Source organism: Thamnophis elegans, chromosome 1 (assembly GCF_009769535.1).
Source record: "Thamnophis elegans isolate rThaEle1 chromosome 1, rThaEle1.pri, whole genome shotgun sequence".
In the NCBI taxonomy this organism is placed as follows: Eukaryota; Metazoa; Chordata; class Lepidosauria; order Squamata; family Colubridae; genus Thamnophis; species Thamnophis elegans.
In genome coordinates, this window is record NC_045541.1 from 24740687 (window position 1) to 24755608 (window position 14922).

At 37.0% G+C, this 14922-nt stretch overlaps 1 protein-coding gene across 2 annotated transcripts in view; it reads right to left on the reverse strand.

Moving 5' to 3' along the window:
- Positions 1-14922, reverse strand: part of LOC116508186 (mitogen-activated protein kinase kinase kinase 20-like) — a 121937-nt gene that overhangs the window by 73051 nt on the left and 33964 nt on the right. For both annotated transcript variants that reach the window (XM_032216711.1, XM_032216721.1), the window contains exons 3-7: positions 9852-9939; positions 5793-5894; positions 2616-2681; positions 1040-1068; positions 819-956 (exon numbers count right to left, since the gene is read on the reverse strand). In XM_032216711.1, coding sequence (XP_032072602.1) covers positions 819-956; positions 1040-1068; positions 2616-2681; positions 5793-5894; positions 9852-9939 — 423 coding nt within the window. The remainder of the gene's footprint in view (positions 1-818; positions 957-1039; positions 1069-2615; positions 2682-5792; positions 5895-9851; positions 9940-14922) is intronic.

Below are 14922 nucleotides of genomic sequence, written 5' to 3' on the forward strand. Positions count from 1 at the left end.
GTTTGTGGTGCAATCAGAACATTCCGTGTGTTGAAGTTGTTTTAACGCAAACCAAAGATGTCTTTAAAAAAACAAGTTTACATCATATTCTTATGCCTGCCAGTGCTGTGTGTGAGGTAATTTAAGGTGGTTCTGACAAGTGTCGTCGGCATCTTCATATCCGGTCACATGGGCGGCAAGCCACTGCCATCCGGTCACATGGGCAGCAAGCCACTCCCACAAAGGAGGCCACACCCACAGAGTAGGTTCGAACAATTTTTGAAACCCACCACTGCCATAAGCCAATATCTGAACTTAACTTTTTCCCAAAAACTTGAGCTGCAATTCTAGATATGCTTGTCTGGCATTTAACCTCATCAAACTTCCTTTAGTTTTCTTATGAATGGCTATTGACAGGTTTGACTGACTGTAAGTAGGCCATCATTACCGTAGTTCTCCTTCAAATCAGAAAACCTCAAGTTCTTCTTAACTGCTTTTAACACTGACTTTTAATTAATTAATTAACTAATTAATATAAACTTCGTGAGCAAGTGCAAAAATGTTTTTAAAGAAACAAGGCATGACTTCTGTGGATCTTGGAAGTAGCAGATGTTCTCCAGATGTTTGCTGACGATAAGCGTTTTGGCACGGATATGGCTATAGCTTTTTCTGTGCTACAAATTGTACAACTTGATATATAAGACCCAATGAGTACTTCAGAAATAGAACTTGGTTTTTGTGCCTTTACATGTATATGGACCATGAACATGAATTATATCCAGTTGTCTAAAGACAGATTTATATAATTCAGAAGCATAGGGAGAAATATGTTTACTCACCACACCATATGAATATGTATCACATGTTTCTGATATTGGGAGACTCTGTATTACTTCTGGAGCCATCCAAGGAAAGGTACCAACAAGGGACATGTGTGTTGTATGGGAATGAAATCTTGAAGCCCCAAAATCACAAATCTGGAAAAAAATATAGAGGGTTTTTTTTAAAAAAAAAAAATAGCACAACAAATATTTTTATAAAAAGACTGAAATATTCCTACCTTCAATACTCCATCACCAGCTATAACAACTGGAAAAAAATTTAAAAGAGAAAAATATATTAATACTATGAAGAAACCATAGACATTTCTTTAGAAAAAAATCACTCCATATATTATGTATATATATACTGGCAAGACCACTTAAATCCTCTGGCTGACATGAATCAAAAACTAGTTGGCTTTATTATTGACTTGATTCTCTCTATGCAGGATCATGGCAGATAAATCACCAATAATGTCAAGTTAATGAGTTATGGCAATGGGGCCGAAAAATGTATTATTAACAATTACTGGAAAATAATTTAAAACTAAAGTCATACTTTATAATGCAGTCACATATATCTTTAAAATAGGCAACAAAAAATATCAGAGACAATTGTAAATTTTCCCAATCTTCTGAAACAAAAGGAATAAAAAAAAACCAAAGGAAGTTCCCTTATCAGTGAGAATGGAGACATATAAATATAATAAATAAAAAATATGAAAATAAAGGGTTTGGGGGAAACTGAAATGTATGCAATAGTTATTTTTAGCACATATAGCCAGTATAAAAATGATACGGGGTGTATGTGTGTGTGTGCACGCGCGCGCATAGATAGATAGATAGATAGATAGATAGATAGATAGATAGATAGATAGATAGATAGATATACCCTGTTTATTTTAGCATGTGCTAAAATAAGCCCTCCCCAAAAATATTGCAACAAATATTGCAGTCATGAAGTGATCACACTCACCGCCTCCCACACCTCAAAAATAATAAGACCTCCCTGAAAATAAGGCCAAGCACTTATTTCGGGGGTCAAACACGGTAGGTCAGTCGATCAGTCAGTCAGTCAGTCGATTGATCGATAGATATAGAGGTAGCGATAGCGATAGCAATAGATTTCCTGATTTCTCAATAGAAGTATATTTATTCAAGCAATATTTTGAATTTCATTAAATATTGCTTTAAAACATTTCAAATGTTTCCTGAAAATGGAACTAAAAATTGCCAATGGCTAAGGAACAGTACATCCTACTTAGATTAAGCTGGCAGGTCAAACATGACCCTGAAAAGAGAAGAAACATTCCAAATTGTATACTAGCACCTAACCCTAACCTTACCACCACCATATCAAACAGACACTGAAATTCTTTCACTACTTAAGTTATTTTTTTATTCTGTACACGTCTAAATTTGGGCCAATTTCTTTCACTATTAAACATTTTAACATTTTAGAGGTTTAATAGTAAAACTACTAGAAAATATTTCAATTTGTTTTTATTTTTCTAATAGGGAAAGGGAAATGAAGAAAGATATTATTTTTACCTGAGTTTTCTAGTCCCATCTTTAATCACAAGGTTATATGAGGAATTGCTGAACTTAATCAGAAGTAATCAAGCAATTGAAATATCATCCTGCATGCAAAACCTCAAATGAGTAGGAGATTTTAAATTTTTTTTAAAAAACGAGAATGCCAAAAGGAAAATATCGGATTCAACTCTCAATCAGCAATATTCAACACATACTCATATGAAACAGCAACTACTGTAATGCCAAAATAAACAAAATTGTAAATTTATGCTGAATTACCATTCCGGGACTTCAGATCTCTATGGATTACTTTGACTGGAGCCTCCATATGCAAATAATGCATTCCTAAAAATAGGAAAATTTTAAAAAAAGTTTATAAAGTTATTTTGCTACATCGGGACTAGCAAACATTAATTGACATCTGTGGGTATAAGCATAGGCTTTTCAATACTGTTTTGTCAATGAGCAGGCTGTTGAAGTGCTCAAATGTGGTTCTTATTGCATATACACTGTTTCCCTGAAAATAAGACCTCCCAGGATAATAAGCCCAATCGGACTTTTGAGCGCATGCACTAAAATAAACTCTCCCCCAAGATATTGCAACAAAGCAGCAGCTCACCGTCTCTTACACCTCAAAAATAATAAGACCTCCCTGAAAATAAGGCCAAGTGCTTATTTCAGGGGTCGAAAAGGAAAACACGGTATCACCAGGTTGACTTCCCATTGTGTGATGCAGTTTCTGTATCTGAATGTACATTATTAGTAATGTTAAACTTCCTAGGTATATCATGGTGTGTGTATAAGAGGGGGGGGGCAGAGAAGAGAGACAATGGAGTTTTCAATGAGCTGGTGGCCATCATACATCCTCATACAATGACTATTGTGCCTGAACCATGAGATGGGTGGCAAATAAATTTGATAAACAAATAGAGAAATAAATACATATTCTCTATACTGAGAACAACCTGCTTTTGAAGAAATATTATTCTGCCCTCTAGAATGAGTACCCCAAGAGATATGATTGTCTCCCCCTCTGGTGGCATTCTGGAGGATCTTAAGGACCTGGCTAGTCTCCCAGGTTTTAACTAGAGCAATTGGAACCACTTGTAAGGTGCATGCATGTTGCTGTTGGCTGCAATTACCATCTTGTTAATTTTTTAATTGGAATTCTGTATTGTTATTTGTCTTTATTCTGTTCGCCACACAGAGCTGAACTGAGATGGGCGGTGTCCAAGTCAAATAAATCACCATCCTCATTATCAATATCATCTATACGCACAAAGTATAACTAACTTATAATGTAAATTCAATACAAACTATAAAAATTTGATCACTTGAAAAGTATTTACTTTTTTGTGTGCATGAAAAAAACACAGAGGTTTTAAACACACAGGCAAAACATGACATAGGAAAAATTGATCATTTTTTTTAAAAAATGGGAGAAAATTGTTAAAGTAATGTATCTGGAATTAAAACCATTTTTTTTTTTTTGCAATTTCCTTCCGTATAATATTTCCACCTCAGTATACATCCATTATAAATGTATTTCTCCCCCCTTATTTAGTTTCTCTTTGTCTATACATATGATACTATTATATACAGTCCTTAATTTACAATGCTTCTTTCCATTTATACATGTTTGTTCATCTCTACCTATACATTGTTAATTTCTAACTCTTGTGTCTTCTTCATTTAGTATTTCCTTAAGCTTAACACCTGTCCTCTAGCCATTTGTATCACTCATGGAATTAAAACCTAATGACTAATCTGAATCTAAATATAGAATACTTTAAAATGAGTTGTTTGTATTTCATATGTTTTGACTGAAGTATGATCAAGCTTCTTGATATACAACATTGTTCATCAGTATAAGTATTTGTGTCTGTAGCGGGATCAAAATATTCACTTGCCTTGTACATATGAGGAATTTCTTAAGATACGTATACATAATTGAAATACTCCACTAAGACCAAAAGCTTCTAAAAATTGAGTCCTTTGGACTCGTGAGTCCAAGTGTTGCTTTACGTTTCCACAAACTCATAAAAAAAAATAGTGTCTAATGGAAATAGATTTTTGCCGGTATAGATACAAATTATTTTTAGTTGAAATCCCCAATCTCAATATATAATTTTTTTCATGCACAGCATTTCTAGACTTTCTTAAGCAAGTCTGTGTGCATACTCAAGTTCCTTTGTGGTTTCTCTATGCTGACATGGACATTCCTGGAATGGTAATCTCAACCCACCTAGAAAACATGACAGTGAGGAAGGTTATTGTTAAGAGATCACTGAACACAAGAATGCCATGACCACGGAAAAGCATACAGGTACATAAATACAAACATGGATTAAAAAGGCAGCTTCAGGGAAATAGCAGCTATAAAAATGTGTGTGGAGGGGGGAAAACCTAATTTCCTTTGCGTGACATCATCCCCATCTAAATGCTAAGTAACTTCCAGTATCAAAATGTTAAGAAATTCTTTTCTACGTGGATATGCCTTGTATGGTCAATTCTTACACCAAAACAAAGTAAAAAAAAACCTGCATACATTTCATATACTTTCTATCTGTCATAATTTTGACACTGGTTTTTAAAACAACAGAGATGTGAAATTTCATGTTTATTTATTTATTCTTTAAATAAGGCAATTACTATTAAACAGAATAATCTTATATTTACAATTCTAGGTATATTATTAGTTCATGAAATATACAGTCACTGGAATGTTCAATCTATTCTAAACAGAAATAACAAAGATCCTCCTACTTTAATTGCCCCCTGCTCCTACTGCTTCCTATTCTCACAAAATAAACTAATACAGATGCCAAGTATTCCCAAATTCTTTCTAAAGTTACCGGTATATTCTTGAAGAAAGCTCATAGTGTTTTCTCAGCAGGTGGGTTGCCAATTGTTTTACTACAGGATTCGGGCGCGTTCCCACGCGCGCTTGTGCGTGTGCAGGTGCGATGCTTCTGCGCATATTCAGAAGTGTCCAAGCGGAGTCTCCCACCACTGCTATTACCGGTTCACCCAATCCGCGCCGAACCGAGAGCAACCCACCTCTGATTCTCAGTCATCCAGGTCATGGTTGTCCCAAAGATGCTTTCTTTCAAAAGGCAACTTGACTTTCTTGCTTGGCTTGAAGACATTTCGCTTCTGATCCAAGAAGCTTCTTCCTGTTCACTGAACTGAAGTGAAACGTCTTCAAGCAAAACAAGAAACTCCAGTTGCCTTTTGAAAGAAAGCACCTTTGGAAAGCTCATGATAACTATTTAGTAAGTCAAGTAGGTTTTGGAAGATTTCATAGGACAGATAATTAAGAAACTATCTTTAGGCACTATGAGTAATTCAGAATAATGATTAAGAATAGATATGGACTGAATAGGAAATGGAACTAACAAGAGTTCTATTCCTTTATGAATTATTGTCTTTGTTCTGTCAGTAAATCTCACTTACCTTTAGCTATATCCATTGCCCAGGTCATTATATGATCCATGTCCATTTCTTCACTTCTGTTGCTATTAATATAGTCATACAATGACCCAGCAGAAGCATATTCTGTTACAAAAGAGCAAAAAGATTCTTAAATTGACACATAAATTGACACACAATAATTAGCCATCTTTGATTTTTAAAAATTAGCAAATTTGATATTACCTACAATATCAAGTTGCAATAACAATTAGTCTGAACAATGTATCATCCAAACACATTAACTTTAAGAAGGTACAATATGATTGATGAACTAAAGTTTGTGAGGATTGTTTTGTACTGTATTTCTGAGTTAGCATTGACTCTTGGTGTGTCACTTTCATTGGTCACCTTGTAGAAGAGATTTGCTACTGACACCTTCGGGATTGTTGTTGTTTTCTTTGCAGTCTAACTTTAGAGAAAATGACAGACTCAAAGTCATCCAGCTGGCTTCAGTGTCTAAAGGAAATCTAGAAACCTGAATCTATCCACTTCTAGTCCAGCACCTTAACTATTACATCATACTGGTTCTCAAATATTAGGAAAATTATTTTAATACAGAGATAATAAATATGAGAATAAAAAATACAAAAGATTAATAAGACTTTTTTATTCTGATGGGACTGACATGAAGAATTTCAAAATATATTTAAATAATACATAAATGAAATAACATTTAAATATATATTAAATAAGCATATCGATACAAATACCTGATTAAACAGCAAAAGAACTAGCCAGCAAAAATTAAGAGACTGCATAATCTCTCCCTTACATTACGAAATGGATATAAAGACACATATTTCTCATGAGTTACAAAATGCAAATAATCAGTCTTGACATTCTGGGGTCAGATTGTGTGTACCATGAAAATAACACCAATCCCATTAAATGTAAAGAAATTCATAAATAAATTTGATGAAACTAATCTAAATCATAATTATGCAGCCTATAGTTTTACCCTGCATGTTATTAAAATAAGGGTGGCATGAATCATTAATTGTACACATAGACACTATTCTGGATAACTCTAGGAACAACAACCAGAGATTACATCATCCTCATTTGATTGCATGTACCAGTTTGGTCTAGTGGTTAAGGCACCGGGCTAGAAAAGGGGAGACTGTGAGTTCAAGCGTGAAAGCCAGCTGGGTGACTTTGGGCCAGGATCTATCTCAGCCCAACCCACCACACAGGGTTGCTGTTGTGGGGAAAATAGGAGGAGGAAGGAGTTATTTATAAAAATAATAAAGGTGGGGTACAAATAAAATAAAACATCAAAAATACAAACAATCTTTTTTTCCATAGGAACAACAAATCTAAAAGTGTAGCATGGGGGGAGGGGGTAGCTTTTAGTAGAACAAAATGATATTAGCAAAAATATCTTGCATTAACCTATATATTACACTATTTCCCTCAAAATAAGACCTCCCTGGATAATAAGCCCAACCAGGCTTTTGAGCGCATGCACTAAAATAAGCCCTCCCCTGAAAATAAGCCATCCCTGAAAATATTGCAACACAGCAGCAAACATTAGGTGACTACGCTCGCCACCTCCTGCACCTCAAAAATAATAAGAACCTCCCCGAAAACAAGGCCAAGTGCTTATTTTGGGGATCTGTCTTATTTTTGGGAAAACACAGTAGTTAAATCTATTACAACTAAAATGTATTGAAATGAACAAACACAAGGCAAAATCTTTTCAGTGTAACAAAAGGAGGGCACGAAGCACATCCCTGAACATTAACCCATATTAACTACGGTTACTTTCATTTTATGAAAGTGTACTTCCATTTACACTTTATTCAAAACTCATTTGGCCTGGGGGAGGTGGAGAACCTTAGCTAGAAGAAATTTGCATCTGCTTTAAATTTACTGACCTTTGCAAATCCTTCAGGTTGTCAAATAAGAGGGGGGCCTTGGAAATACTATGTTTCTTCAAGATAGATAGACAGCCTTCAAGTCAAACTTGACTCTTGGCAACTGCCTTAGCAAAATTTTCAAAAGTGGTTTACCATAACCTTTTCCCCAGGTCTGAGAAAGACAAGGTCCCCAAGCTAACTTGATGTCAAAGCAGTGATAGGACATGACTGGTACGCTCCAGTATGGGTGTACCAGTGCCTGCTGGGAGCACCAAGTACCGTTCCAGTACGGTGCTCCGGAGGCCCACCTACCTGCCCGCTCTCCTTACCTCTATTTGAGCCGACTGGGGCATTTGCGCACATGCACAGGTCGTACAACGCCTGTGCGATGCTCCGCAGAGCAGCTGGAGTGTTGCGGATGGTGGGTACGCATGCGTGCGCATGTACATGTTGGACACCCGGACCCGTTGCAGCGTACTGGTTGCAACGGGAGCTGGAACCCACCACTGTGTCAAAGGCAGGACTAGAACTCCCACTCTCCTGGTTTCTAGCCTGGTGCCTTAGCCACTGGTGCCTGGTGCCTTAGCCGGCTGTTATGCTACCTAGCTCACTTGGAAATAGAAATTCTATTCTAGCATTTAGAATACAACAATAAGCACATTTAAATATGTGAAATATATTCATATTAATATCTCAACACATAGAAGCAACACATGATCTGAAACAGAATCTTATATAGAATATACGGTATATGTTGTGTTGTTGTGTCCAAGCAATACCAATCAATGGTACTTTCTAATCAGAGAAGACTAGAAGAATCAGGAATGGGAGGATGCATGCCAAAAGAAGAAAAAGAAGACTTAAATAAGATTTCTGCTTAATCAAAAACAGAGTTTCCAGCTGCTTCATAAAGGCTAAAGTATATGGAAGTTGGGAGAGCTCCGTTTTTTAGTGGTTCCCAAACAGGTAGTGGTGGTGGTGTGAGGCTCCGCCCACCTGCCCAGACGTCATCACAGACGATCTGTGCATGCGCAGAAGTACCATGAGTGAAGCGAGCGCACAGACATGCTCCCGGTTCTGAACTGGTAGCAAAGGTAAGAGGATTTCATGCCTGGTTCCCAGAATGGGAAAGATGATAGATCCTGCCAGGCTCAGGTCAATTTGTAAGTCTAGTCTGTTGACAGAAGAAATAAGATTGAAGTATGTTTTCAGGTCATATAGCTCACTTGGCCATATTTCTAATAGGCCTAGATTCTTGTAATATTGGCTCAAGATTTTTACAGAGACATACCCCACCCCAGTGGTGGGTTCCGGATCCCATTCCAATTGGTACAGTTGGAACGGGCCCTGCGACATCCACATGGCGGTGTGTAGCACGTCTTAGCACCTCCCCGAGCCTCTGTAAGGCTCCAGCTGCTCAGCGGAGCACTGTGCAGGAGCTGTACACGCCATGCATGTGTGCAGAAGCGCCGAAGACTTAAAAGACCAGTAAGGAGCTTGGGCGGGTGGGTGGGCCCTCTGGAGCACCAGTTTCAGTTTCAGTTCAGTTTATTGGTCTTGTATGCCGCCCACTCCCGAAGGACTCCTGGTACACGCGTATACACGTACCGGAACGGTATCCAGTGCTCCGGGCAGGCTCCAGTACGTGTGTACCAGGGCATACCGCCTGCAACCCACTACTGCCCCACCCTCTGCAAAAGAGGCAAGGTTATAGCAGATCTATCTTGGCTCTGTAAGTGTGTCTCACAGCCAATTGAAGACTATCCTATACGATTTGCCCCTAAGTTGTCTTTCTGACAGTAGAATATAATGGCAAAATTGCTGTTTCTTATATCGCACTTATTTTCTCCCATCTTGACAGAAGACTACATAGGCATAATGTACATGTTGTTCTCCATTTGCAAAAATGCCTATACCATTTAACTAAAGCAAATACCATTCCTGCAATGTGCCCATTTTGGATTCACAGAAAACACTCCAGACCTTACAATTAAATAATATTTGCAGAATTAAAGGAATTCTTTTTTTCCAAATTACATTAACTTATCATTCCACTTGAAAAGAAAGGAAGGTTATTTTTTTTTAAAAAAACAAACACAAGTATATAGCCATTTACTGAAAAAATCCTGTGCTTCAGAAACATCACCCACATATCATAAAAGTAGGAAGATCTGTAGTTTACCTGTAACTATGCCATAGTTTGGGGGTTCAATAACGGCACCATAAAACTGAATGATATTTTTGTGGCTCAACACGCTGAGTATTTCTGCCTGTTCAAAATTCAACAAAAACACCAGATGTGAATACAAAATGACATAATTCTATAATTAACACAAAACCTCTGAATCATTATCTGTATCAATAGTTGTGCTCAAGGTAGCTAGTAAGAACAGATAGTAAACCTACAGATTATACAGACTAACATTTGTCTAATTAAAGCAATTAAAGCATCTTTAAAAACAAATATACAAAAAAAAAGAGCTGATGGCTTAAAAACAAATGCTAAGACAGGGAAACAAAAAACATCTAACAATTCATTGAAAACTTACCTTGACAGACAAACCGGTTTAGAGCTTCCTTATCAAAACCCTGCTAAAATAAACATGTTTATATTTGCTGACACAATGATAGCTATTATTATTATTTGGAAAGTACACAACATTCCTTGCATTTTGGAAAAGCAGCTACTAAATAGTTGTTTCCAGTAGTGGTGGAAGCTCTACTGAAAGAGCAATTTGGGAGAAGATCTCAAAGTTTGGGAAGATTTATATGGGAGAATGAGATTTTTTTTTAATATTGCCTAGTTTGAAATCCTATACAAGTTTAAAGAAACACACTACATTAAGTTGTTTAAAATGGAGGACACGTGCTCTCTGGAACTTTTCCTGATGCATCCTGGATTAACTGAAGTTTCTGAGCATACTTCCAAGACTGTCCAAATATAAAATATTAATCAAAAGTTGGAATGGAGATCTGGATGATAAATGTCCTGAACTAGATTCAAATCTATCTTTAACCACAGAAACCTGGGTTCCTCCTGAGGCATCACCATATATAGTAAAGATAAAGGTTTCCCCTGTCCAGGCGTGTCCGACTCTAGGTCACAATGCTCATCTCTGTTTCTTGGCCAAGGGAGCCAGCGTTGTTTGAAGATATTTTCTGTTCTCATGTGGCCAGCATGACTATACGCCAAAGGCCCATGGAATGCTGTTACCTTCCCACTGAAGTGGTACCTATTAATCTACTTGCATTTGCAATCTTTTGACCTGATAGGTGGGCAGGAATTGGGGCAGGAACAGGAGCTCACCCTATCATGAGATGCTCAAACACAGACTGTCAGCTTTCCAGCTGAGAAACTCAGCGTCTTCTATCGCTGAGCATCCATCTAATAATAGCAGAAGGGAATTCCCATATAAGCCATAAATTTCCTAGAGGAATCCTAGGATATAAATCTAAAAAATAATTAGGTAATAAACAATGAAGATGTGTAGATGTAGGATTAGATACAATATTTTCAAATGTGCTCCTGGCTACCAATAAAATGTTGACAAGACAGCCATTTGAGGAAGACGGAGGTTTGCTCACAAAATAGCTTTTATGCTGAAGTACGTTCAAGCAAAGAAATCACATAGATAAATGCAATGATAAACGCAATGATTCTAGCTTGTGATAATACTTTTTTTTAGTTGTCACAACCACTGAAAATGAAGCTACAGCACACGGCAAGTTCACCAATCCATTGCTATTTTATACCTGAAGACATTCAAGATACAAGGTAGAAGCCTCTGCTTATCAAAGATTGTCTCCAATCTTTCAAAGGCATCTGTAAGAAGAGTCACCTTTGAGAATGGATAGGAATGTCACAAATCAGTGGCTTTCTAATTTAGCAGTTCTAGAACAATTGTGCCCAAAATTTAGAAATTGTTAACGTTAGAACTATCAGTGGTATAGGCTCCATTTATCAATTAAACATCAGAAGTGAGGTTGGCCCCAAACCTGTTGGTCTTCTGGAATCCCCCCAAAACTTGATTTTGTCATCAAGATCAGTTAACAGAAAGGCCTGCAATTGTAGCCAAATAACAAAATAAGGCTTATCACAGTTTTAGATTCCCAAGATTTCTCCATCTTTCTTCAAATGGATGTCCTCACATGTCTTTTTTAAAAGGGAAAACAACAACAACCAGAAAGTTCATTCACACAACAGTTGGTCACTCTTACCTTGTCCTATTTTCCATGAATATATTGACAGATAACTCTCTTACCCTTATGTTAATCATAAATATAACTTCCATCATTGGCTACCATCAAACAAGGATAGGACAGGCCATTTTACATAACTATTTTTGCTGCCTCATGTTTTGCTATATCTTTCTGTTTCTCTAACACATAGAAATATTTATCTTTTGTTGCTCCTAATCACTGTCAATGAAGCTGGAGAAATCAATTGTAGCCAATTGTTTACTTTAATGCAAAGTAAAGCCTGAGGACAGAAGGAAAAAAGAAAGAGTGATATGACTAGCGAGAGTTTTACAGCAAATGACTAATCTTAGAATGCTTTGGAGAATACTTTGTTAAATTGTTAGAAATATTTAGATAGGGGTCCAAAGGTCCCTGTTCCTGTAGCAAGTAAACTATTTTTGAGTAGGTTCCAAAAGAGAAAATTGAATGAGTCAGGAACTCAGTATAGTGGAATGCCTAGTTTTTATTTATGTATTTATTTTTAAGAAATTGCTTTAGAAAAACATTTGTCACTACTTCAAAATCTTAGCTTGATGGGAATCCCATTTTTCTATCAAACACAGTAGGTTATGAATGACACAAGATCCATCCAAAGGCAAAATGACAGTTTGTTCTAGCCCCATTCCAAGAACATTCAAGGAAATTCAAAGGGTTTAATTTAAATCCCAAATCTGTAGCTGAATAAAAATTTCACTGGGACAAACCAGTGAATAAAAGCTTCACTGGTTGGCCCCAATAAAGATATGACCAGTTATGGATTTTTCTTAAAGATTAACATGTTGACAATTTATTTTTAATGTTTGCTTGTCTATTTGTCACAACACAGGGGGCCTTTTCTTCAGGTTGAGATTAATTCTCAATATCATATCTAGAAAATACATTTTATTTGCTACTGGATCAACTAATTCACACCATATTTAAAAAATCAGCTAAATTTCCCAGCATGAGGTACTCTTTCATGAGACAAAATTACAGGGTTAGATGTGCTTAACTACCGTAGCATTCTGAACATCACTAAATGATTACTAATATTTATCACTATTTCATAAGAGTTCATTAGTGTTATCATGGCAAGAATATTTACCATGTCTTATTATAGGAATAATAAAAGCCACATTAATCAAGTGCTCCATTAACAAAGTAACAACCCAACCTCCCACAAGAGGAGCTGTGTAAGAACATTACTAAGACAAGCACAAATGCACCGTAGCAACCCAGAACACTAAAAAAAGGCAACAGACTGCCTACACAACATCTTCCAACAAAATGGATACCCTCTCAACTTTATCAAAACATGGCTGACCATTCAATGCACTACACACAGCCAACACAAACTATGAAAATGATAGTGCTACCATGCATCAGAAATATCACAAAATCAATCAACAGACTATCACAACCACATGATATCACTATAGTATGCAAACCAACTAAAATCCTCCAAAACATCCTAAGTAAATCAAAATACTAATAGCCTAAGAAGAAAAAACCAGTAGTCATCTACAACATACAGTGTGAGGACTGTCACAGCTACTATGTAGGACCATCAAGCAGAATACTAGCAGACCACATCCATGAACACAGCAAGAATTTTGCATCTCATTTGGAAACCAAGGACCCAGAGTATGGAGGAAGAATGGAGAGGCCAATCAAGCACAGTAACCCCACGGTCATTGAACCAGGTTTTGGTGCTTTTGGCAAAAGTTGCTCTCATCAGAAAAGAGGACTTTGGACCACTGAGCAACAAGACTTTGGACCATTGTGCTTCATTAAGAACAGGGTCAATGCAGCCATCTACCAGGAGATTTTGGAGCACTTCATGCTTCCTTCTGCAGATGAGCTTTATGGGGATGCTGACTTCGTTTTCCAGCTGCCCACACTGCCAAAAGCACCAAAACCTGGTTCAATGAACGTGGGATTACTGTGCTTGATTGGCCAGCAAACTCGCCTGACCTGAACCCCATAGAGAATCTATGGGGCATTGGCAAGAGAAAGAAGAGAGACATTAGACCGAACAATGCAGAAGAGCTGAAAGCCGCTATTGAAGCATCCTGGTCTTCCATAACACCTCAGCAGTGCCACAGGCTGATAGCTTTCATGCCATGCCGCATTGAGGCAGTAATTGCTGCAAAAGGGGCCCAAAACCAAGTACTGAGTACATATGCATGCTTATACTTTTCAGAGGTCCAATATTGTTCTATGTACAATCCTTGTTTTATTGACTGCATGTAATATTCTAATTTTCTGAGATGGTGGATTTGGAGTTTTCATGAGCTGCACGCTATAATCATCACAATTATGACAAATCACGTCTTGAACTATCTTGCCTTGCATGTAATGAGTCTTATCTCATATGTTAGTTTCACCTTTTAAGTTGCATTACTGAAATAAATGAATTTTTGCACGATATTCTAATTTTCAAGTTTCACCTGAATATACCATTAAAAAAAGACAATAACAAATTAAGGAAAAAAAAAACCCCAGAACACATCTTCTTCAGTAGCCTATACCCAGAGAAGCAGGGATTAGTATCAGACAAACAGCCAAAGAAAAAAACAACATTCTAATCAAACAACTACCAAGGAGACACATAATCAAGCTGACAAACAATCAATCAGAAAACAATATCCTTCAAGGATTAGCAAGGAGAAAACCACACTTCACTAACACTAGCAGGGCAAGCTAATCTATATAGTATAAACAGGGAGCAATCCCACACCCACCAGCACAGAAGATCTTACCTAATCGGGTAATGGAGCATCGGCAAGAAACAACTAAGCTCAGAGAGCACCAAGGACTCCTCAGTATTATAGGAATAGCAATATTGTTTAGAAATGACTGCCGGTAGATAAAGAAAAATCACCCAGTGTTCTCTAGTATTTTAAAGTACTACTGAAGTAAAATCCCGGGAAAGTTGTCACATAACAGCTGTTATCCTGCAATGTTTTACAAAAGCACTTCTTCCTTTAGTTTTTATTGCATAATATAGATCAACAGACACTCGCTAACAAAGC